Source organism: Mastigoproctus giganteus, chromosome 11, assembly GCF_048544385.1.
Source record: "Mastigoproctus giganteus isolate SK-2022 chromosome 11, ASM4854438v1, whole genome shotgun sequence".
NCBI classification, from domain to species: domain Eukaryota; kingdom Metazoa; phylum Arthropoda; class Arachnida; order Uropygi; family Thelyphonidae; genus Mastigoproctus; species Mastigoproctus giganteus.
In genome coordinates this window covers 81,518,319-81,544,324 of record NC_143585.1, presented here as the reverse complement: position 1 = coordinate 81,544,324, position 26,006 = coordinate 81,518,319, and the positions used below count along the sequence as shown (strand labels likewise).

General features: G+C 38.2%; 1 protein-coding gene across 3 annotated transcripts in view; it reads right to left on the bottom strand.

The window, feature by feature from the left end:
* LOC150078191 (voltage-dependent calcium channel subunit alpha-2/delta-2-like) overlaps positions 1-26,006 on the bottom strand; it is a 663,667-nt gene that overhangs the window by 241,166 nt on the left and 396,495 nt on the right. For all 3 annotated transcript variants that reach the window (XM_090384688.1, XM_090384689.1, XM_090384690.1), the window contains one exon: positions 15,285-15,347. In XM_090384688.1, coding sequence (XP_090240814.1) covers positions 15,285-15,347 — 63 coding nt within the window. The remainder of the gene's footprint in view (positions 1-15,284; positions 15,348-26,006) is intronic.

Here is a 26,006-nt window from a genome sequence, read left to right as displayed (position 1 = left end):
AAATTTCCACACATCTATCCTACATCTGTCTTTCCTCAATTTCAATTTATGCCCTCTCAGGTGATTATTCTGAGCAAGAGGAAGAATCCAATCGGCATTGAGCATGCTCAAGCCATTCAAAGCCTTATACACCTCTATCAGATCACCTCGCCGATGCCTAGTCTCCAGACTGTAATTTGCAAAATTTAAGCTTTCTTCGTAAGAGCAACCCTTTGTTCCATTCACTAATCTTGTTGCCCTTCTCTGTACTCGTTCCAGCAGCTCTACATCCTTCTTGAGATGAGGCCTCCAGACCTGTATACAGTACTCAAGGTGCGGCCTGACCATTGCCTTATACAAGGGAATAATCACCTCCCTATCCCTGCTAGAAAAATTCCTGTATATCATTGATAAGACACCATGAGCTACTCTTGCAGCCCATCTGCACTGCTCAGAGAACTTCATATCTGCCTGCACAATTACCCCCAGGACCTTTTCATTCTCTACCACAGTCAGTGTAGTACCACAGAGTTGATACGTTGCTCTGGGGTTGCTGTTTCTCATAACACTGACAAATGTATTTACATTTGTCAATGTTAAACTTCATTTGCCACCTCTCAGCCCATCTGCTCAAACTTTCCAGATCCTGTTGCAGCAGCATAGCTTCAGTAGCGTCCTTAACAACCCTGCCAACCTTTGTATCGTCTGCAAACTTGGACATTAAGCTTGATATACCATCATCAATATTATTTATAAATACAGAAAACAACAATGGACCCAACACTGAACCCTGACTGACTCCACTAATAACATTAGTCCACGATGAGCAGTGTCCATTAATTACCACTCTCTGTCTTCTGCCCCACAACCATCCCTTTATTCATAGCAACAATTTGCCACCAATGCCACACTGCTCCAATTTGTGCAGCAGTCTTCCATGTGCAACAGTATCAAAAGCCTTTCTAAGATCCAAATATATAATATCAAAGTTATTCCCTGCACCCAATTCTTTTGTGACTACATTAGCATTAGCATTAGTAGAGGCATTTGATGCAAGAAAGCAAGCTTATGCAGCATCAGCCAAAAAAAAAAAAAAAAAAAAAAACACCCACTTCCACTTCACCCCTCTGTACGTTCAAAATACCTGTTCAGCTGAGCCTTAAACTTATTTAGGCTATCAACCTCCACCACAAGGGATGGAAGTCTGTTCCCCCAACCAACCACCCGCTGGCTAAAGGCAAATTTCCACACGTCTATCCTACATCTGTCTTTCCTCAATTTGAATTTATGCCCCCTCAGGTGATTTTTCTGAGCTACATCATAGTATCCAATCAAATTGGTCAGGCAAGACCTTCCCTTAACAAAACCATGCTGTGTCTGAGCTATAACTGAATTCTTGTCAAGATGATCCTGCAGTGCTTCTTTAACCAGTGCTTTCATTAATTTTCCTGGAACAGAAGTTAAACTCACAGGTCTATAATTACTTGTGTCAGCCTTTGATCCTCCTTTGTGAATTGGGGTTACATTTGCACATCTCCAGTCTGTGGGTACCTCCACTGAGTCCAAGGAAGCTGTCATAATTATGGCTAAAGGATTGCTTACTTCCTTTGCTGCCTCCTTTAATATAACTGGATAGATCCCATCCACCCCAGGTTCCTTTCTTGTATTTATCTTCAACTATTTCTCCTCCATTTTACTCTCAATTATTACAAGATCATCTAGCTCACTGCCAGTGTTTACTTCATCTATGGCATTCCCCTTCCTGAATAACTCCTCATGTGTGAATGTAGATGCAAAATATTGATTTAGTTTGTTAGCTACCTGAGCAGGATCATGAACAGTTGAACCATGGATGTCAAGTGGACCAATCTGATTCATCCCCTTCCTTCTAGAGTTTACATAAGTAAAGAACTCTTTGCTGTTTTTCTTTGCATCCCTTGCCAAGGTTTCTTGTAATCTGCCTTCGCCTGCTTAACCTCCTTTGTAACTTGGTTGCATATCAACTTGTATCTATCATAGGCTTCTGTGTCACATGTTAATTTATATGTATCCCATGCATTTTTCTTCTCTGCCATATGTCTCATTAGTTCATCTGACATCCATTTAGGCCTGAACCTCGAACAATAGTTCTTATTTGGTGTGTAAAGCCTAGTAGCTTCCAAGATAAGTTCTTTGAATGTGTCGCATTTTGAGTTTGCTGTTGGTAACATCATCAGTTGGTCCCACCCTATAGAATTTAAATACTGTCTCAGACCATCGTAGTCGCCTTTACGAAAGCAATAACCCTTCCCTTTACCCCTGATGGTAGTTACCTCCTTGAGTAAATCCCACTTCAGCACACTGTGATCACTGCCACCTTGTGGTTCCTTTTATCTGCAGATTCTTAATGCATGAAGAATCACTACTGATAATCAAATCAAGAGTATTGCTCCCTCTAGTTCCCTCCCAAACATGCTGATTTAGAAAACAATCATGCAATAAATCCACAAAAGTCTTGCTAGTGTGTGAGTGACCAACCCACAAATTCCAGTCAATATCTGGGAAATTAAAATCCCCCATTATAAGACTCTCTGATTTACTGGCCCATTCTATTTCCCTGTACAGTATCTTATTATACTCATCAGAGTCATTAGGCCTATAGCACACTCCTACTCTCAATTTTGATTTACCTATGCTTATGTCACACCAAACTGACTCAACACTGCACTGTCCAGCGATGTCGACTGGCTTCACTTCCTTGGATTTTTATGTGTTTCTTAACTAATAGCATAACCCCTCCTCTCTTCCTATCCTGTCTGTAGATGTTGTACTCCCCAAATTCCAGTTCTGCATTACTTATATCTGTGTGACACTACGTCTCTGATATCCCAACAATATCCGCCTTTGACGCTTTGAGCAATACCTCAAATTCATCAAATTTATTTACCAAACTCCTAGCATTGGTGTACATGTAAGTATACATGTACCTGTTCTTTTTCTTAGCTACCCTAACACAACCCATGTGTTTACTTGTACCCCAATGACTCCCAGCAGTCTCTGAAATATCCTGCATCTTATTTTCCAAGCTGCTGCTCATTCCAATAATAGCAGTGCAAGAATCACTTTCACCTCTGCCAGTGGCTACTGATAATCTATTAGTCCTTGTATCCCCGAATCTAGCAGTTTTCAGACCCACCTAACACTGCCTCGATAGCATCAGCAAAAATTCTTGCACCCTTTCTATTTAAGTGTATCCCATCCCTGTAGAAGCAGTCTCTCCTGTTAACAAGTACAGACCAGGCTGAAAAAAATTCTACCCCTTGAGCCTTGCACAATCTTTCCAGGGCCGAATTGATCGACAGGGCTCTCATCATATACTCCCTCCTATTGTGTCTGGGCAGAATTGCAGACACTTTCAAATTCAACCCTAATTCACGGCTTTTTTTCAACAGTGACCTATACTTGTTAAGTAATTCCGCCGGTCTCCTACTCTTAATATCATTAGTGCCAATGTGTACAACTATATCACCTTTTATGCCCTTAAAAGATGATATCCGCTCTACAACGTAATCAACCTTTGCCCCTGGCAGACATACCCTGGTCCTGTTCCACCTATCCTTTTTACAAAGCATGTTTCCCTGACAATAGAGTCACCAACAACTACTAGTTCCTTTGGGACCAGTGCATTCTGCCTTGGGGTTGCTGCTGTGTTGGGTGATGCCCAAGTGCAAGCTCTGGCGTTGGTGTGGGAAGCTGAGAGCTTGATGGGCCCCCTCACTTTTAATCCTTTGAGGGCATCCACCCTGTCCTTCAAGCTCTCATACAGGCCCACAACAACGCTGAGTTGTCGCCTGATTTCCTTACACTCCTTGCATCGCACACATACAAAGACATCCCCCACGGCAGTATCATGTCCTGTACCTGACTGCTCCACAAACATCAAGCAAATAGTGCATTTTAAAAGGCTGTGATTCAGTGGGCAACTGCCCCCTTCAGTTCTCCCCTGAGCCACAGCACTCCCATTAGCTTGAGCCTTTTGCTTTGCTGCTCTGGTCTGAGTCATGATTTCGATTTAATTTCAATAAAATTTCAATTTCAGTACAAAATTAAAACAATAAACTTGTATCCCAACACAGTTATAACACTATATTTATGTTTCAGTATCGAGTGTTATCTACGAACTCCCTTTATATAACTTCCGTATCAAGTTAAGTATTAATTATTTATTTTTGCTAATTATTTATGTTACGTAATCTAAGTTGTTATATGTATATAGTTAAAAGTACAATTTAATTGACAATGAAGTTCAACAAGATTAATAGATTTACTGATTAATTGACAATATTTTATTATGTACTATACTATACTAAGCTTATGCTATCTAGCTCGAGATATTTTGTATCGCGTAACAATGGCGGCAAATTACGAACGGTAAATCTACGGACACTTAAGTATCGATTAACTTCCAAATCTCGCTGTCTCAATTCAGAATAAACTAAGGATCCTGACTAGCTACTTACAGAAAATAGTTTGATATAACAATTGGTTAATAAATCGGCTAAATATGGTTAAACAAAAAAAACCTCTCGTTCAACGGAGCTGCAACTTCTAACACGTGGATTTGATACCCTTACCGATACTAAGTAATACCTACAAAATCTCTATCTAAGTTAAACTTTAAACTAAGTATCTTAACTAGGAATATAAAGCTACTCTAGAAAATAAGTTAATATGCCAATTTAAGTTAATAAAACAGAAAATAAATCAGAAAAAAATTCTCTGTTCCAGGAGCGGCAATAAGCTACGTCTGCACAGGCTACGCTCATTCTCAAAAAACGAGAGTAGCCTAATACTATTCATAGTATTATTTTCAGATGAACCAATCCACAAGCTCTCAAGCCACTTACGGTCCCAGAATTTATGCGCCTGGTCAAGGATGACAGTATTCTCTGGGGAGACCTGGTTTTTTTTTTCCCAAAAATGCTCGGCAATAGCAGACTTACTAAGCTCTGCGGTCTGTATAGCCCTCGTGTGGTCTATGTACCTGGATAAAGATAGTAAAGAATTTGTTAATTTTGTGAAGAGCCAAACTATACGGGGGGGGGGGGGATGAGACTATGATTTCATTAGATGTAGTGTCATTATTTACATGTATCCCCTATAAATCATGGAGTCCAATGTGTTAAAATGGACCTGCAGAAAGATGACACTTTTAAGTACTAGGTCTCATTTAAATATGGAGGATATCTGCTGTGGCGTAGAATTGTGCCTCTCAAGTACCACTATGGTATTTCAAGGGGTGATGTACAAGCAGGTTCACGGCACAGCTATGGGTTCTCCTATCAGCGCCATTGTTGCAAACTTAGCTATGGAAGAATTAGAAAATAGAATCTTTGAAAGATTGGAGTTCCCTATGAGGAAGTGGAAGAGATACGTGGATGACACGTTCACTTTTGTTCAGAAGGGGAGAGAAGAGGATGTGCTTTGTTTTCTCAATTGTTTCTCTCTGTTCATAAAGTTTACCTCAGAGGTAGATGGTGCCCTCCCATTCCTGGATGTAATGGTGTACAGAGAAGGCTCTAGACTTAAGACCACAGTCTATAGGAAACCAACGTGTAGGAGCCAGTACACCCAAGTTGGCACAGACTTTACAACATAAGAACAGCGTTGCTAAGGCACTTCTGGATAGGGTTGGGACACATTGCAGTACTCCTGAGGAGAGAGAAAAAGAAATCAGACAAATCTTGGCGGACCTTATGAAATGCAGTTACCCCCAGAGGATCTTAGATAAATATAGTAGGGGTGCGGAGCCTAGTCATAGAGTGCCGTCCGTTCCAGTCACCACAGCCGACATGCCCTACTATCTGAGCCTTTCAGAACGTATTGCAAGGATATTCCGTACTCATCAGGCACGCTGTGTGTTTGCAGCTTCTGGGGTTGGAGGTTGCACACAATAGTGTCGGAGATTAAGGACCTCCATTGCAAGGGATTCCAGCAGTGGGGTCATATACGAGATCAAATGCCCAGATTGTGGGGGAAACAGGACAACAGCTCAAAGATCATCTGGGGGAACACACGAGGGCTATACAGACCGCAGAGCTTAGTAAGTCCGCTATTGCCGAGCATTTTTGGGAAAAACAACACCAGGTTTCCCCAGAGAATGCTGTCATCCTTGACTGGGTGCATAAATTCTGGGACCGCAAATGGCTCGAGAGCTTGTGGATTGGTTCATCTGAAAATAATACTATGAATAGAGATAGGGGTGTTCGGCTTCACCCCTTTTCAAGGCTGCAATCCTCGCAAAAGATGAACGTGTCTGCCTTCCATGCCTCCGAGCCGCTTCCGGTTCTGGTACACACGAAGAATATACTGCTCATGCGCCTGGTCAACCATGTGTGCCGTGAACCTGATACTTAAGGATGTGTTGCTTAATGTGCTGTGTTGTTGAGAAAGGAGGCAGGCACCCCCGAAAGCTACAATTGCACAGTTTTAACACTTTTAAGTATTTATATTTTATTTTATTTTATTGTATTATAATGTATAGTAAGTCAGTCATTGTAAATATATTATTTTATAATATCCATTATTATCTGCCTTTGATGTTTTGACCAACACCTCAAATTCATCAAATTTATTTACCAAACTCCTGGCATTGGTGTACATAAAAGTATACATGCACCTGCTCCAATTCTTAGCAACCCTAACACAACCCATGGGTTTACTTGTACCACAATGACTCCCAGCAGTCGCTGAAATCCCCTGCGTCTTGTTTTCCAGGCTGCTGCTCATACCAGTAGAAGCAGTGCAAGAATCACTTTCACCTCTGCCAGCAGCTACTGTTAATCTATTAGTCCGCATATTCCCCCCCAAGCTAGCAGTTTTCCAACCCATCTAACAGCCTCGATAGCATCAACAAACATTCAAAAAGTTAGGCAGATGGGCTGAGAAGTGGCAACTGAAGTTTAACATTGACAAATGCAAAGTACTGCATATGAGTAACAGTAACCCAAGAGGAATGTACCAACTGTGTGGTACTAAACTCAGGGAAGTGGAGAATGAAAGAGACCTGGAGGTAATTGTGAGGTCAGATATGAAGTTCTCTCAACAGTGCAGATGAGCTGCTAGAGCAGGTCATGGAGTCTTGTCAATGATATACAGGGTGTTTCAAAAATGATGGTCAATAATTTAAAGATGAAAAGTACAAACGTCCCAGTGAACATCGGGCAGCAAATGAACCGTTTTCGAGTTAATGCACATTTTCTGTTAAGAGATCCGCCACTGACTATGGGAGCTCTAGTTTAGAGAAAAGCTGTGAATCCTTTCCTAAGGGTGGTTTTATTAAACATAAGATAATACATTTTTAATTTTTGGTTTCAACACCACAGGATTTTACAGATATTACATGTTACAAAAGGTGTTCAAAATGCTGTCCTTGCATCTGTATGTAGTCTTGCTTTGTAGTCTTCTCTGCATTGAGTTGCGAATCCTCTCAGGCATTCACAGGTCATTTCTGATTTGCTGAAAGGCTCCTTCAACCTGACGCTGCAATTCCTCAACTGTGTTAATGTCAGAAGTGTACACCAAGCTTTTTGCATGACGCTAGATACAAAAATTCATAGGATTTAAGTCTGGTGAACTGGGAGGCCACATTACAGGCCCATCTCTACCTATCCACCATTGACCATACCTTCTAGTTCGATACTGAGCCACAACTCGAGCAAAATGTGCCGGTGCACCATCATGCATAAACGACGTCTGGTGTTGCTGAAGTGGAACATTATCATCATCAAGGAGGTCTTGGAAGAACATTCTTCAGGAACTGAAGGTACAGCTCCCCTGTTAGCCTGTTTGGTAAAAAGTGTGGTCCAATTAGATGGTCTCCTAGTAGTCTTGCCCAGACATTCAACGAGAAATGTTGCTGATGTCGTGATTCGTGAATTGCATTAGGATTTTCGTTGGACCAAACGTGACAGCTATGAAAATTAAAAATACCACCATGAGTAAACCCAGCTTCGTCAGTGAACAAAATGTTATTTAAAAATTGTGAGTTCAGGACACACTGTTGTTGCATCCACTGGCAGAAGTTTACTCTGGGAGGGTAGTCTGTGTTGCTGAGACCTTGTACACGCTGGATATGGTAAGGGTACAATAATTTGCTATGTAAAATTTGCCATACACTGCTATGACTCAGTACACGCTCTTGCAGAGCAACCCTCCTTGTCGAAATTCCTGGATTTTGTTCTATTCTTTCTAACACCCTTTCCTCAACATCAGGTGTTATGCTTCTGGGCCTACCTGCTTGTACTGCATGTGTGAAGTGCTCATGTTCTCTAAGGCGTTGATGTACCATGATGGCTGTGCACCTGTTGGGCTGCCTTCAGCTGGGAAATGCTTTTTGGTACAAACGTGCAGGCTCGAGTGCACTTCCGCTTGCTTTACCATACAGACTTCCATCCCTTGTTGTGGAAGTTGATAGCCTAAATAAATTAAAGGCTCAGATGGACAGGTATTTCGAACGAACAGAGGGGTGAAGTGGAAGTGTTTTTTTTTGGCTGATGCTGCATAAGCTTGCTTTCTTGCATCATATGCCTCTACTAATGCTAATGGCGCCTCCGTAGCCAGGTGGGAAGGAGCAACAGTGCGTAGCACATGCTTCTTGATTAGACCGGGGTTCAAGCCCGTCACCAGCAAATACGGAGGATGAGGAAAAAGTCAGGGAATGACCACCGCATATTCCCAGAGCAATATGGCCTTAGTTGCTAATGCTCTTAAAAATCAAAAAATAACAATAATAACTAATGCTAATGAAGTGCATATCAGCATACTCTTCATTGCTGTAACCTCTTTCCATGTTGACTATCCTTTGACAAGTACTAGTATGCCTGCTACGTCTCAGAGCATTGAGAGAGGTGAAAGGGATAGAATGAGCATAACCTAACCTAAACAAACAAGTCAGTGGTGGATCCCAACTAGAAATTTACAATATCTTGAAAACGATTCACTTAAGGACCCATGTTTACTAGGTTTTTTTGGCATATTGTAGCCTGTACAGTTCATCTTTAAATTATTGACCATCACTTTTGAAACATCCTGTATAGGAATTTTGCTAGCAGAGACAAGGAGGTAATTATCCCTCTGTATAAGGCAATGGTCAGGTTACACCTTGAGTACTGCATACAGGTCTGGAAGTCTCATTTTAGGAAGTATGTAGTTGCTAGAATGAGTACAAAGAAGCACAACAAGATTGGTTAGAGGAACAAAGGGGTATTTTTACCAAGAAAGGCTTAAGTTCTGCAAGTTACAGAATCTGGAGACTAGGCACCTGCGAGGTGATCTGATTGAGGCGTATAAGGCCTTGAATGGTTTGAGCAGGCTGATGGGATTCTTTCGCTTGCTCAGATTATGAACCTGAGGGGGCATAGATTCAAATTGAGGAAAGAGTTGTAGAATAGATGTGTGGAAGTGTTTGTTGTATTTTGTCATTCGTTGTCTCCCTCTTATGATGTTTAGTGGTGCTTTCTGTTTTTCCCCTTTTCTTTCGGCCATCTTACTTTTCCTATGGTACTTATATTGAATGAGGTGTTCATCCTGGTTAGGACAGTCTTTGGTAGTCTGGGTTTGTAGACCATTGACACTGCAGCATCTGATTTGCGTTGTGATTAAATTGAATAGTCACTAAGACTTATTCAACCCTGCTTAACCCTTTACTGGTTCTTACTTATTTCTTCTGGTGTATTAGAATATTGGCAGTGATTATGAGATATGAAATAACACATAACATTTAAGTAAAGCAAACATGTATACAGAACTTCAAGAGTTTAATCAAGTATTTTCATAGTAATGTACAATTCCACCTTCCAGAAATATTCATTCCTTGACCATGTTACTTACAAAATTGCTATAAGCTGGATAAACTATAATGTTCAGAAAGCACCGTCATATTTTGCATATTTTAGAAATAAGAGGAATATTTGGTGACCACACCTCAGGTGTCCCTGTCACCTCTTATTAAATATTCTCATTATACTTACAGGACTAATGTCTGTCCATATATCATTCTTTTTACCCCTTTTTGACATTTAGTTTACTATGAAAACCCTCCAGGTACTTTAGACAATCATAGCTATTTCGCATATGATTGAATTAACAAGAAGTTCAAGTAATAGTAATAGTAGCATGTGATGCAAGAAAGCAAGCATATGAGCTTATGTAAAAAACTGCAGCCACCACAATCCACTGCAGGATGGAAGCCTCCTCAACAATTCATGTAGAGGGAAATGGACCATAATCTTCCACGCTGGTCCAGTGCAGGTTGGTAGATCAACCGTATTCAGCAGTCAGGGGCTTGAACCCTGGTCTACTCAAGGAGCATGTGCTACTGCACTCCCGCTCCTGACCACTTGGCTATGGAGGCCTCGGAGCTTATGTAGCATCAGCCAAAAAAAAAAAAAAAAAAATTCACACAACCATTCCCTCTAAATGTTTGTCCAGTTCCTCCTTTAATTTATTTAACCTATCAACTTCCACGACAGATGGAAATTTGTTCTAGCAATTAACCACCTGCTGGCTAAAGGCAAATTTCCGCACATCTATTCTACAGCTGTCTTTCCTCAATTTGAATTTATGCTCCCTTAGGTTCGTAATATGAACACGTGGAAGAATCCCATCAGAATTCAGAGTGCTCAATCCATTCAAAGCTTTATACACCTCAATCAGATCACCTCGCAGGAGCCTAGTCTCCTGCTGCTGCTGCTGCTGCTGCAATTTGCAGAACTAAAAAAATCAGGAAGGAAGCAATCAGTTGTATCTATTAATGTTATTTCCGACATTTTCATTCTCATTCACATGAATGGAATAGTTTGCTTACCGATTAAATCAGTTACTCCAAAGCAGGTTACGAGACCTCCTTCTCTCTGTTGGAAACTAGGGTGTGGTCCTCTCTGAGCCTCAAGACTTTTGTTTCAGCTTCTCGATCTTTCTTAAGGCTTCAACTACTGCAACCCACTGGAACAATACCGACTGCGAACTCCTCCTTGCACATTGTCAAGGTACTTCTTGATCAACTCTGTGTTACTTGTCTCCTTCTTCTCTGCCACTTTTCTGTTACTTGCCCTTTGGTGCCTCCCAGAATGCTTTAAATACACTCGTTTTCTTGCTCTATGTCACAGAGACTAAGTCATCCCAGATTGCCCATTTTTAAAGTGACGCTACCTATTTTGGTAATTTTCCCGCAAAAACATATGGACATCCTGTCTCTACTGTAGCAATAAAACCCTTTTCAGTACCCCTGTGGGCGTGGGAACTGAGGAGCTCTCCTCTTCTTCTGCTATGTTGTTGAGAGGCCCACGACAGCGAACTAGAGTGAGAAATTGTGCAATATCTGTACATACACTCTCTCTCCCTGGAAAATAAGTTTCCTTTCTCTTATTTTACTAAACTGTGGGTTCCAAAGAAGTGCGGTTTTCGCCATTTTATCACAGATATCCGAAGATATGGTTTTAGCGATAGAATAATTAATTAGATCTGCCTGATCATCAAAACGCAAGGATTCTCGGTCTCACAGTGTGTCTTTAGCCAGTGGGTGGTTGATTGCTGGAATAGCCTTCCATCTGTTTTTAAGTTTGAACTATACAAACATTTGGAGCAATTGGATGGGTGAAATGGAAAGGTTTTTTTTTTTTTTTTTTGCTTACACTGTATAAGCTTGCTTTCTTGCATCATATGCCTCAACCTATGCTAATGCTAACTGCGAGAGTAAATTTTTATCCTCTCCCCCTAGATTTTTTTTTTTTGCTCTAAAACTACTCTGTTCAACTAGAAGTACCTTTCAAGGTAAGTTTAGGTCTAATTTTGTTAAAAATTCAATCTGAAATATATATATAAATCTTCACTGGAAAGGGTAAAAGTGATCTTCATGAACTTATAAGTTAGGTTAAAAAAAAAGTCACATTTGAAACTGAGCTACATAAATAAACATATCCAGATTTTCTGGAGAAGTCCTTTTTTTTTTTGTGTTCAAAGAAATACGTACAATCCCAGAGAGAGGGGGGGCATGAATAATATAACACTAGAAGGCTGTTTAAGCTGCAGGGACTTTGGGATCATCAATTACTTTTATGTCATATATGGTTTTTTTTGTATTATGTTACCACAAGTTTGTGAATTTACAGGCTAATGTGCATATTTTTCGATTTCAAAAATCTGGAATAACTCAAGAGGCAGCAAATCAGCCAACAACAGCACCAATTGAAAAAGCCTTTTCAGAACTCCTCTAGCCTTTGATGGGATTGGAACCCTGACTTCCCCAAATAAGTTACAAACTGTGACCCAACTATAATGTCACAGAGGAGTCTTAAACTGCATAACTCTTTGTCCTATATTTAATTAGCTGGTGCTGATTAAAACATTTTAAAAATTATCAACTCAGAGTTTGTCTCCTCTTTGTATTATAAAAATAACAATGTATCTTTTGTACATCATGATGGACAGAAATCAATAACAAATGAAACAATCCATCACGAGTCTCATAATCAGACTTCATTATCTTTGTGGAATTCTTTGCAGACTTCATATTCTGCAAATGTAAGTTTAGTGTTTTAAGCTTATTCTCTGTTGTCCAAGAATATACTTGTAAGAAATGAAATTCTCTGTATGAGTAATCTGTTAAATCTGAATGTGATGTGCATTTGGCTCCATAACTAAGGTAGGCCACTGTGTTTTGGGATATGCACATTTACAAAAAAAAAAGAAAAAAAAAAAGTTATTCAGTTCTTCTCGTCACAGTTAATTACTCAATTACAAAAATCCAGTCAGAGGCTGCCAGTGCTATACCAATTTCAATAAGGTTAGTGTAAACAAATACACCTGTGCTTAAGAAATGCTTTTCTGCTGACATCAAGAATTTCTTAAAATTGTTTATACAAAAAAAAAAAAAAAAAAAAAATGTATTGCATTGTATCCAAATTGTAATTTTTTTTTTTTTTTTTAATGCAGTGGTAGGCATTCATCCCTTTTCTTTGAAGCCAAATTATTTCTTCTTTTACTTCAATTTTTTGGGCCTACCACAGCAGGCACATTATCAGAACTTAATGGTAACAGTTTCAAACAGAAGACATTTTATGAGGCACATTTTCTATCAAAAGATTGGAATACTGTGACCAATAACGTCCTTCTCTAATATTAAAAACTTCTAATAAGCAGTTGTATCACTGTCACCAGCAACAAATGCATGGTTCCGTGTTTTAATGTCTGAACTATAGTAGTACTACTATTCCAAGACAAGACTGCAGCAATAATTCAGACACAGCATGGGTTTGTTAAGGGGAAAGTCTTGTCTGACAAATTTGATAGGATATTATGATGTGGTTACAAAATAACTGGATGCAAAAAATAATTTTGATATCATATATTTGGATTTCAGGAAAGCTTTTGACACTGCTGCGCATGGAAGACTATTGTACAAATTGGAGCAGAATGGTATTAAGGGTAAGTTGCTACAATGGATAAAAGGATGGTTAAATGGGAGAAGACAGAGGGTGGTAATCAATAGGTGCTGCTCTTCGTGGACTAATGTTATTAGTGGAGTCGCACAGGTTTCGGTTTTGGGTCCACTGTTGTTTTGTATATTTATCAATGATATTGATGAAGGTATAACAGGCTTAGTGTCGAAGTTTGCAGATGATACAAAGGTTGGCAGGGTTGTTAATGACAGTAATGGCAGTGTGCTACTGCAACAGGATCTAGATAATTTGGGCAGATAGGCTAAGAAGTGGCAACTGAAGTTTAACCTTGACAAATGCAAAGTACTACATATGGGTAGAAGTAACCCCAGAGAAACGTACCAACTGTGTGGTACTATACTTAAGGTGGTAGAAAATGAAAAAGACCTGGGAGTAATTGTGCAGTCAGATATGAAGTTTTCTGAGCAATGCAGACAGGCTGCCAGGGCAGGTCATGTTGTTGTTGTTATTTGGAGCATTAGCAACTAAGGCCATATTGCTCCGCGGATATGCGGTGGTCATTCCCTGACCTTTCCGCATCCTCCGTATTTGGTGGTAACGGGTTCGAACCCCGGTCTAATCAAGAAGCGTGTGCTATGCACTGCTGCTCTTTCCCACCTGGCTACGGAGGCGCCGGGGCAGGTCATGGGGTTTTGTCAATGATATATAGGAATTTTGCTAGCAGGGAAAAGGAGGTGTTGTCCCTCTGTATAAGGCAATGGTCAGGCCACGCCTTGAGTACTGCGTACAAGTCTGGAGACCTCATTTTAGGAAGAATGTAGATTTGCTTGAGCGTGTAAGGTTAGTGTACGCTTCTTGATTAGAACCCCGGTCTAATCAAGAAGCGTGTGCTATGCACTGCTGCTCTTTCCCACCTGGCTACGGAGGCGCCGGGGCAGGTCATGGGGTTTTGTCAATGATATATAGGAATTTTGCTAGCAGGGAAAAGGAGGTGTTGTCCCTCTGTATAAGGCAATGGTCAGGCCACGCCTTGAGTACTGCGTACAAGTCTGGAGACCTCATTTTAGGAAGAATGTAGATTTGCTTGAGCGTGTACAGAGAAGGGCAACAAGATTGGTGAGGGGAATGAAGGGATCCTCTTACCAAGAGAGGCTTAAGTTCTGCAAATTGAAGTGGCTGGAGACTAGGCACCTGTGCAGTGATCTGAGTGAAGTGTATAAGGCCTTGAATGAGTTGAGCATGCTGAATTCTGATGGGATCCTTCTACTCGTTCAGATTATGAACCTAAGGGGGCATAAATTCAAATTAAGAAAGGACAGATGAAAAATAGATGTGCGGAAATTTGCCTTTAGCCAGCAGGTGGTTAATTGCTGGAACAAACTTCCATCTGTCATTGTGGAAGTTGACAGGTTGAATGAATTTAAGGAGGAACTGGACAGGCACTTGGAGGGAATGCTGTGATTTTTTTTTTTTTTTTGGCTGATGCTGCATAAGCTCATACACTTGCTTTCTTGCATCACATGCCACTACTACTACTATTACTACTACTTTTCCACGGCCTTTGCAATTTCACTCAAATACAACAATATCCTAAAAGACTAATATATATAATCAGCACAGATTGGAACTGAACTGAATTTTTAGTTTATGCCAAAGAATACACAGGCATAAACTAAAAATGTTCATGTTATATTACAGTATGAACTTAATGGCAGCAGTTAAGGGTTAGCTAATACCATTTTGTAGTTTATAAGAAAAATCCACACAATTGATGTGAGATGTTTAATTCATATTTTGAGAAGTAGAATCCTAGAATCTTTCAACCTTATATTTCAGTATTAAATGTCAATTATTTAAACTGTTTACCTTGATGGATAAATTCTCGTCAAACCGCCTTCAGTAGACACAAACGTAGAAACTACACCTTCTCTGTGGAAAAAAAAAAAAAATAAATAAATAAAATGATAATATTTTTCTATTTTTCTTAATTAATTAAATTGAGGAGAGAGAGAGAGAGAGAACAAAAATTAGATATGAATGCTGGAAAAATAAAGAAAAAAATTCCCAAACCCAAATAATAAAAGGAATTTAATGATGGATAACATTAAAAATTAAAAACAATATCAGCATAAATATTGCTTTTAACAACTCTGGAGGTGGGGTGGGGGGGATACGTGCGTATATTAAAAAAGAAGCTTTTTAAAATTTATATTAATAAAATTACAAAAAAACCCCAATTAACAAATTTAACTCCAATGAAAATCAACAAAAGTGTCAGTGTAAAATAAAAAAAAATCTTTAATTCAGATCGTAATCATTAAATTTTTTACATGGAGTATTTAAAATGTTTATGGCCTAAGTATAAAGGCTTTATTTGAAAAGTCTGGTAATATGTTAACTTTTCCAACAGAGTCCCTTTTGGAGTCAATACACTTTTTCTACTGATGTTGTAATGGGTTGATTTCAGCTGTGAAGAAGTTTTCTCTTGGGCCCCACAAGAATGTATACACTGCAGCAGTACCATCGCTGTTGGTGGGAAAATGGATACCAGCCAGGTATATTTTCAATTTATTATCTCTCTATACATTAAAAAATTTTTCCTCCTGGTGATATTTATTCGACCTTGAGAATGCCACGTGGTATGGTGGGGTAGTCAATGCGAGAAGAGGGATTTGATTCATGTGGAACAAGTGGGCGGGGCAATTACATCACTATGAATGCACAGGTAAATAATTACATAGGTCATTTCCTGATTAGATATCGACCAGTGCATTTCGGCAGGTGTCTGGAATCCGTGATGTTTGATTTGCTAACGTAGTAATTAACACAATGCTGCAACTTAGATTGGCAAACACTGATTCCGAGAGAAAATGAAATGATGATGCCATCAGGAGTCTGCACGGAAATATAGAGAGAAACATGGTGAAAGGTTATGAACTAACCAGAGAATAAGTTCAATGACAACAGAGCAAGTGGAAAAGCAGGTAGCTAATATGGACAAAGAACAGGCCAAAACTCAGTGAACTGTTAATGGCTCAGACGTAATGTAAGATCTTCACAAGATCCTGATAACAAAGAAATCACTTAAAAATCAAATTGCGATTTAGGTTATTTTATTTATTTTTTGGTTTTTAGGAGCATTAGCAACTAAGGCCATATTGCTCCGGGGATATGCGGTGGTCATTCCCTGACCTTTCCGCATCCTCCGTGTTTGGTGGCTCACGGGCTCGAACCCCGGTCTAATCAAGAAACGTGTGCTACGCACTGCTGCTCCTGCCCACAGAGTCGCCAATGCGATTTAGGTGATATGGTAGATGAATGTCAACATTGTGGGGGGATTCCAAAGAGGCAAACTCCAAAGAGCCACACATTCGTGTTGTCATGGAGGAAAGGTATGTTTGCCGATGGCAGATACTTATCCAGACGTTTTAAAGACTTTGTTGTTTGACAACACAGGGAGACACTTCTGAGAAAACGTCTACAACAATCTTTACACCTTCACGTCTTTTAATGCTAAAAACATGAACTTTCAAGGTGGCGGCGGCCCTTATACGATGCGAATATGAGGAGGTGCCATGGTGTTGTAGACAGTTGTAGAATGGATGTGCAGAAATTTGCTTTTAGCCAGTGGGTGGTTAATTGCTGGAACAAACTTCCATCTGTTGTTGTAGAAGTTGATAGCTTAAATAAATTCAAGGAGGAACTGGACAAATTTTTAAAGGGAATTGATGTGTGAATTGGGTTTTTTTTTTTTTTTGGCTGATGCTACATAAGCTCATACACTTGCTTTCTTGCATCACATGCCTCCATTACTACTACTACATTTTTAAAGTGGGTAGTTTGAAAAAATTCAAGGAAGAATTGACTGGATAATCTGTTACAGGGGAGAGACAGGTGATAATTGAAGAACTGGTTTTTTTTTTTAAGGAAATTGGTGAAAGCCCAATGGTGCTAGATCTGATGAATATGGTGAATGGTTCTAGATTTCAAAATCGCACTCATACAGTGCAGCCATGCTAATGACAGACGTATAAGCAGGCATGTTGTCCTGGAATTTTTCACTGACTGTTCCTTAGCATTTGTCTTTGATGTGAATGCCTCACAAGCTCTGCATAATATGCCCCAGTGACTGTCTGGTCTTTCTGAATGCAATCCACTAGCAATACTCCATCAACATTTAAAAAAAAAAAAAAAAACTGATGCCATTGTCTTGGCAGCAGAAGGAATTGACTTCCATTTCTTTGGCAAGGAAGAAGAGTGTTTGTTTTTTGACTGTTTGGATGGCTGCGTTGTCTCTGGCTGAAAGTGATGGCCCAAGTCTCATCCATGGTCACAAAATATGGAAGGAAATTTGCTGGACCTGCTTGAAAATTGTGCAAATTTTCACTTGACTTGACAACTCTTGTGCATTTTTGACCTCCTGTTAACAACTTCTAGACCCATTGAGCTGACACCTTTTCATAGTGAGAAGCTCTGTTATTATGTGGAACACATGCTCAGATGAGACACTGGCAATACAGCAAACTGTCACTCACTGTTCACTAGATCATGCACACTGTCAACTTCTGGAGTAACGGACAATGAAAGTCTTTCATAGTGCGGGCCACCTTCTGGTCTCCTCCCTCCTACTTCTTAACCATGGAATGGGAAGGGGCATCCTCTTCAATGTTAAAATCATATCCCCACGAATTGCCTTTGGTGTTATTCCTTTTTTCCCAATTACTGGATGACTGCATTGTGACTAACTTTGTCCATTTTCCTTCGTTCAGACAACTTTTTTTACTTCATTCGCAGCTTGAGGCTTTAAGCCCTAATACATCAGAGTCAGGACCTGTAACTTAAAAAAGATGTTATTAAAACTGCATAAAACTTGGCAGGTTATTATTTGAAGTGTTATACACCAAGTACAAAAATTGCTAACATTGTACCACTATCCTTTCATACTCAGGTCAAAAACTTTTCAGACACTCCTTGTAAGTGCAAGATTACTAGAAATTATTTTTCTCCATATCAAAACTTCAATTTTCATTTCCAAGCCAAATTAACATCACTGATTGTTCATCACGTTTTTGCTAATTAAATTTCTAGTTATTTTTGAGAAGTTGTGTAATTTCATCAAGAAAATAATTATATGTTCTTTTAGAAAAAAAAAAAGAATAAACTCTGTATTTGTTGTTTTGAATTATAAACTGAGAACATAAGATTAAGACTTTTTATGACACACTCATAGGCATGCACAGCCTAAAACAAGAAGGGAGCCAACCACATCCCCCCCCCCCATAAAAATAAATATTTTATTTTTAAATAAATATATTTTTATAAATACAATTTTGTATTTATATTAAAACTTTTATTTATTTAAAAAATAAATTTATATAATAATTTATTTAAAAATATATACATTAAAATACATTATAATATTCATTTATTTTAATTCTTTAGTTATAAAATGCAACAATGTTTTTTTATGATTTAACAAAAATGTTTGACACGTGAGGCTATGAGGGACCCCTTCAAGATTTCAGGGGGACATCACTCCCCTGCACACACCTATGGACACACTGGTATCTAGCCAAGCATTCTGAAAATAGACAGTACACCTAATTCTGTTTTTGCACAAACTTTTTTTACACGAATTTGATTTAACAGGAATTCAAAATAAATATTTCATTCTCTTTTTACGCGAGTCATTTTGATTTAACATGATTTCTATGAATTTTTTTTTGCCTAAATTCTAAGAAAAATTTTTTTTATTTGTGGCATATTAGTATCATTTCTATATTACATGCACCAATAGATTGGATAACAGCTAGTGTGTGCGTTTTGAAACGTGTGCTTTTGTTTACCAAAGTGTACATCTAGGTATCTATGAATCACCAATGTTTTTATTGAATTTGGTGCACATCTACGGTATTCGTGCATTGTATCTTCGGAAGACATTTAGTAGTAAGCTCTATTTCAAAGTGAAAGAATCTTTAGTGAAATTTGTGCACATATAAATATTAATTTTGCCAATAGTCAATAAATTGTAAGTTTACAAATTTTTCATACTTTTTTTTATTAATTATAACTGAGATATTTTTCGGTAGCCCTTATATAATGTCGAATAATTCGCCTATTACCAAAATGAAAAGGAAAGCGATTTCTTTGGAACTTAAAATTCAAATTTTAGATCATCTGTAGGAAAGCATTTTGGTGTACATGAAGCTACCATAAGAACTATTAAGAAAAATGAAGCTGCAATTAGGAAGTCGGTATGTTCTGGAACAAAAGTAAGTGTTAATTCATCATCATCATATACAAGAGATATTGTTAAGAAAAAATGGAAAAGGCTCTGGTAATATGGATAGAAGATCAGTCACAAAAAAAAAAATAGAGTACCAGTATATGGAAATGCCATCAAGCAAACAGCACTAAGAATTTACAGACAGATTAAAGAAAAGGAGCCAAGCACTTCATCTCAGTTAAACAGAAAATATGAATTTTTTGCGAGTACAGGTTGGATGACAGTGTTTCTTAAAAGGAATGCTCTTCATAATATAAAAATTAAAGGTGAAACTGCATCTGCAGATGAATTGGCTGATAAAGTATCCCCGCAGGAACTTGCAAAAATTATTGATCAGTTTGGTGTGACATAGGCATTGGGAGATCAAAATTGAGAGTAGGAGTGTGCTATAGGCCTAATGACTCTGATGAGTATAATAAGAAATTGTACGGGGAAATAGAGTGGGCCAGTAAATCAGAGAGTCTTATAATGGGGGATTTTAATTTCCCAGATATTGACTGGAATTTGTGGGCTGGTCACTCACACACTAGCAAGGCTTTTGCGGATTTATTGGATGATTGTTTTCTACATCAGCATGTTCGGGAGGCAACTAGAGGGAGTAATACTCTTGATTTGATTATCAGTAGTGATTCTTCATGCATTAAGAATCTGCAGGTAAATGAACCACTAGGTGGCAGTGATCACAGTCTGCTGAAGTGGGATTTACTCAAAGAGGTAACTACCATTAGGGGTAAAGGGAAGGGTTATTGCTTTCGTAAAGGCGACTACGATGGACTGAGACAGTATTTAAATTCTATAGGGTGGGACCAACTGATGATGTTACCAACAGCAAATTCAAAATGGGAAGCATTCAAAGAACTTATCTTGGAAGCTACTAGGCTTTACATACCAACTAAGAAATACTGTTCAAGGTTTAGGCCTAAGTGGATGTCAGATGAACTAATGAGACATATGGCAGAGAAGAAAAATGCATGGGATACATACAAATTAACATGTGACACAGAAGCCTATGATAGATACAAGTTGATCTGTAACCAAGTTACAAAGGAGGTTAGGCAGGCGAAGGCAGATTACGAGAAATCTTTGGCAAGGGATGCAAAGAAAAACAGCAAAGAGTTCTTTACTTATGTAAACTCTAGAAGGAAGGGGATGAATCAGATTGGTCCACTTGATATCGATGGGTCAACTGTTGATGATCCTGCTCAGGTAGCTAACAAACTGAATGAATATTTTACATCGACATTCACACATGAGAAGTTATTCAGTGAGGGGAATGCCAGAGGTATATTAACTCTGGCAGTAAGCTAGAGAATCTTGTAATAACTGAGAGTAAAGTGGGGGAGAAATTGTTGAAGATAAATACAAGAAAGGCACCTGGGGTGGATGGGATCTATCCAGTTATATTAAAGGAGGCAGCAAAGGAAGTAAGCAAACCCTTAGCCATAATTATGAGAGCTTCCTTGGACTCAGGGAAAGTACCCATGGACTGGAGATGTGCAAATGTGACCCCAATTCATAGCCTAAATAAGTTGATAGCCTAAATAAGTTTAAGGCTCAGCTGGACAGGTATTTCAAACGAACAGAGGGGTGAAGTGGAAGTGGTTATTTATTTATTTATTTATTTTTTTTTGGCTGATGCTGCATAAGCTTTCTTTCTTGCATCAAATGCCTCTACTAATGCTAATGCTAATGATACACTCCTGATCAAGTGTGGAATGCAGATGAAACTGGTTTCTTCTGGAAACAAATACCGAACAGAACGTATGTAGCCAAATCGCGAAAAACTGCTGGTGGTTTTAAGGTAGCTAAGGATTGTGTGACATTATTTTCCTCCAACGCTTCAGGAGATCGTATGTTGAAACCACTGCTGGTAAATCGACCCTAAACCCACGTTCAATGAAAGGTGTAGATAGCAATAAACTGCCTGTTCACTGGATGGCAAACAAGAAGGCCTGGTGGACCACTGCTATCTTTACAGAATGGTTCAACAAATGTTTCGTCTCAGAAGTCAGACGTTATATGAATTTGAAAGGTCTCGAATTTAAAGTTCTTCTGATTCTTGACAATGCACCTGGCCATCCTATCTTGGAACACCCAAACGTACAAATTTTATTTCTGCCACTTAATACTACATCTTTGATAGAACCGCTAGACCAAGGTATAATTGTGACAATTAAAACATACTACGTAAAATAAACATTCCAACACATTTTGGACAAACTGAATGATGAAACACTAACAGTCATTGATGTGTGGAAGAAATTCTCAATTATGGATTGTATCAATCAAGTTGGATAAGCGTTAACTGAATTAAAACCAGCAACTTTAAATGCGTGTTGGAAAGCGGTTTGGCCACAATGGGTAAAAAGCAAAGATCCCATTATCCCTAATACGACCGAATTTCCCAACATAATTACAATGGCACACAAAATTGGTGGAGAAAGATTCAATGATCTATCGTTTGAGGATATTGATGAATTGTTAACTGACAAAGCCCTAAGCAAAGATGAAATATTAGAGGTTGTCCTTGGGACTCCTTATCTCACAGAACGTAATGATAATGAAGAAAATGATCCTGTTCAAAATGCAGATTTAATAAAAGGTCTGGAACTGGCCAGAAAATTAGGTAATCATTTTGTCAAACATGACCCTAATGAGGAACGTGCTGGGAAGTTTCAACGTGAACTGAAGTTGTTGACAGCCTCTTACAGAGAATTATATAACGGCCTAACCAAAACACGAACACAACGATTAATAACTGAATTTGTTTGTAAAACCGGTGAAACATCAGCATCAGAGGAGACTCGTGCTGATTTTGCTCAAGAGATCACAGAAAGAAGTTCATTAATAGAGGAAGGAGAAGATGTCCACAACATTTCTAGTGATAGCAGTGATATTCCAGTCGTATGCAAACGTATGCGCCATTTATTATCAGAAAGTGAAAATGAATAAAATCTTGTTATGTGTAAAACAGATTTTTTTTTGTTCATGAAGAATTTTTTTCATTTAATATGCATACAGATTTACTTTAATACATTTTCATTACATATTATTACATGTGTATTTTGTTGAAATAAAATAATAAGCTTAAAACGAATATTTTTATGTGTTTTTTTTTTTAATTATTTTTACTGATTTTTTAGATCTGGAACCAATCTTCTTTTCTTCCATGTCTTTTTTTACACAAATTTTTTTTACATGTATTTTTCAGGAACGTATCTATCGTGTAAAAACAGAATTAGGTGTAATATGATTACAATATTATAACATAATATAATTATTATACAAGGGAGAGCATTTATACAAGGTATGAAAGATGACAGTAAAGGGATAGGATATTAAAAAAAAAAAAAAAAAAGATGAAAATGTAGAAAGAATATGGACAAAAATTTTGAGTATTTTAAATAAAAGGTAAAGATACCAAAGAATTAATGCCCAATATAGAATAAATTTAGACTGGTGCCCATTGATCACACTGAAGTCAAATCATGTGAAATATCATGATAAAGAAACCATAAATTATCAACAAAGAAATGAAACTACAAAAACAGAGAGCAAATAAATGAAACAATCAAAAATAGAGAATAGACAACCAACAATGTGTCCCTCATCATCCGAAGGCCACAAGACAACAATAGTCAAATAAAATTACTGCATTTCAAATATACAAATCTATGTAACAAACATTGCATTTTATCAGCAGGTTAATGTTAGTTTCCCAATTCTATTCATTACATAGATTTGTATAACGTGTTTAGGCCCAGTGATAAAGTAAGGTGGTAACCTGACTTTATCACTGGGCCTAAACATGTTCGGTGGTAACCTGACTTTATCACTGGGCCTAAACTTAAATCCATAAGACATTCCTCCCTTAATTCTTGCTTTTCGATAATTTCCAGGTTTCCAGCAATTACATGCTTATAGTGTGGGTCAACAAAAGCATCATATATAGAACCCTAGGGGCTCACATTTGGTGTGTATGGGTTTGGCACACCCAGGGTCCTGAGCTGGATATCATCATTCTTCTCTTTCTTGGTGATTCCTTTCTACTTCTGACCCTCTCTCTCTCTCTCTCTCTCTCTCTCTCTCTCTCTCAGGGTAACTCGGAAATTTTTTTTTAGCTGGTGCGGCATAAGTCTCAGGCTTCCTTGCATTATATGGCTAGTAATAATAATATTTTACACTACTACAATTACAGTCAGCAATCTCCTCATTTGCCAAGTTAGTAGACTCATGCTTGTAGTTACATGCTAGCAGTTCAAACAGTTTATTGTAAGTATGCCTGACTTTAATGTTAATCTGCTTAGTAGTCAAAGTGACTAAGCAGATTAACATTAAAACATCGATTTCAAAAATTTAATAGGCATTCTAATTTGCTATTAATAAACTTATATGCACCCAATTTAAATTTGTAAGTAAATGTTTTTAAACTATATGATTATAGTTTTAATATTAATTGTTTTGCTATCCCATTTATCACTTAATAATTTAAAATCACCTAATTCATCTAAATCACTTTTGTTTTTACAATGCTATTCATTTTACTGGTATTTTAATCGTAAGTTAATTTATTTACAGGTTGCTTACATGTTATGGAGTGGTTGTTTGAACCTGCAATTCTTACAGATATTTCTAGTCATTTAAATACTCTTAATTTAAAACTACAAGGGAAAGGAAAATTGGTCTCTGAGCTACTTATATATGTCCCATTTTCCAAATTCTGAATGGGACATATACAAGCAGCTAGCAACACTAGAAGAAAAGCAGGTCCAACAAACACCCATAAACCTGGTAGTGGAATATATATGTAACCAAATACTGCAGGAATTTTATAACCATCTGAAATATAGTATACAAACGTTGGCCTTGTGAATTATATGCATTATACATGTGGCATCTGCCAATGAACTATTGTTTAATTGATATGAACAGTTCTTGGGCTGATACCAACATCAAATTGCGACATTTTTTGAAATTATCTATGGCCTCAAGTACTATTCATCTCATCTGTCCTAATTATTTAATGACTGAATCTTTGTGCTTTAAAGATGGTACTTGCTCATATGACTGTTCTGATATTCTTATCAAGACCCTAATCTGGAATCTCCTCTGTTTGATCTGCTGTAGCTTAAAATCTCTTTAAACCATTTTGTCAAACTAATAGAGGTTCTATATGAGGGGGATCAAAAACAATTTGTATTCATCAAGAAGTATTTGTGATAGAAAGATGATTTTTTTTTATTTGATACCTTGAAATCCTATAGCAACCACACAAATTTTGTTTTTTATCTGATAATTAATTTTTTTTTCTTTGCCGCACTGAATGAAGTAGTCTCACAATGGATAAAGTGGAATACAGATCAGTGATTCGGTTCCTCTTTTTGCAAGGGAAAACACATAAAACAATCCACGAAGAAATGGTTGCTGTTCATGGAGAAGACTGTTGAGATTACAGTGTTGTTGCACACTGGTATAAACAATTCAAATGTGGAAGAACCTAAGTGCACAATGACGAAATCCCATGATGACCAGCAACTGTTGTAACAGAAAAGAGTGTTGCAAAAATTGAGGCATTGATCCTGGAAAATTGCTGTATTAGCATCAAAGAACTAGATGCAGAGTTCCAAATTAGTATAGGGTCTGTGGAGAACATCATCTATCAACAGTTGCATATGAGTAAAGTGTCTGCTAGGTGGACTCTCAGAATTCTGACCTCTTACAAGAAGAAGGAAAGGGCAAGTGTGCATATGAGATGTTGATGTGCCAGGAAAAGCAAGAGGAGTTTTTTTTTTTCATGGCTAGTCAACTTGGATGAAACTTGGATCCATCACTATGATCCTGAAACTAAACAAATATCAAAACATTGGAAGCATGCAGAAACACTATCACCGCCAAAAAGGCAAAGTTGCAACCAAGTGCTGGCAAGGTGATGCTGTCAATTTTTTGGGATCAGCATGGTAATACTAACAGATTACCTTTAAAGGGGTTGTACTGTGATAGCAAAGTATTATTGCAACCTCTTCATAAAGCTATGTGTTGCAATAAAATAAAAAAGACAGAGAAAGCTGTCAAAAGGGGTGTACACCTGATCCATGATAATGCCTCACATTCCTCACATCTACAGTGGGGTGTGCCCATGAATGTGGGTTTGAAATATTGCTGCATCCTGCTTATTCCCTGGACCTTACACCCTTGGACTTCTTCTCTCCTACCCTGTTGTTGTTGTTATTTGGTTTTTAGGAGCATTAGCAACTAAGGCCATGTTGCTCCGAGAATATGCAGTGGTCATTCCCTGACCTTTC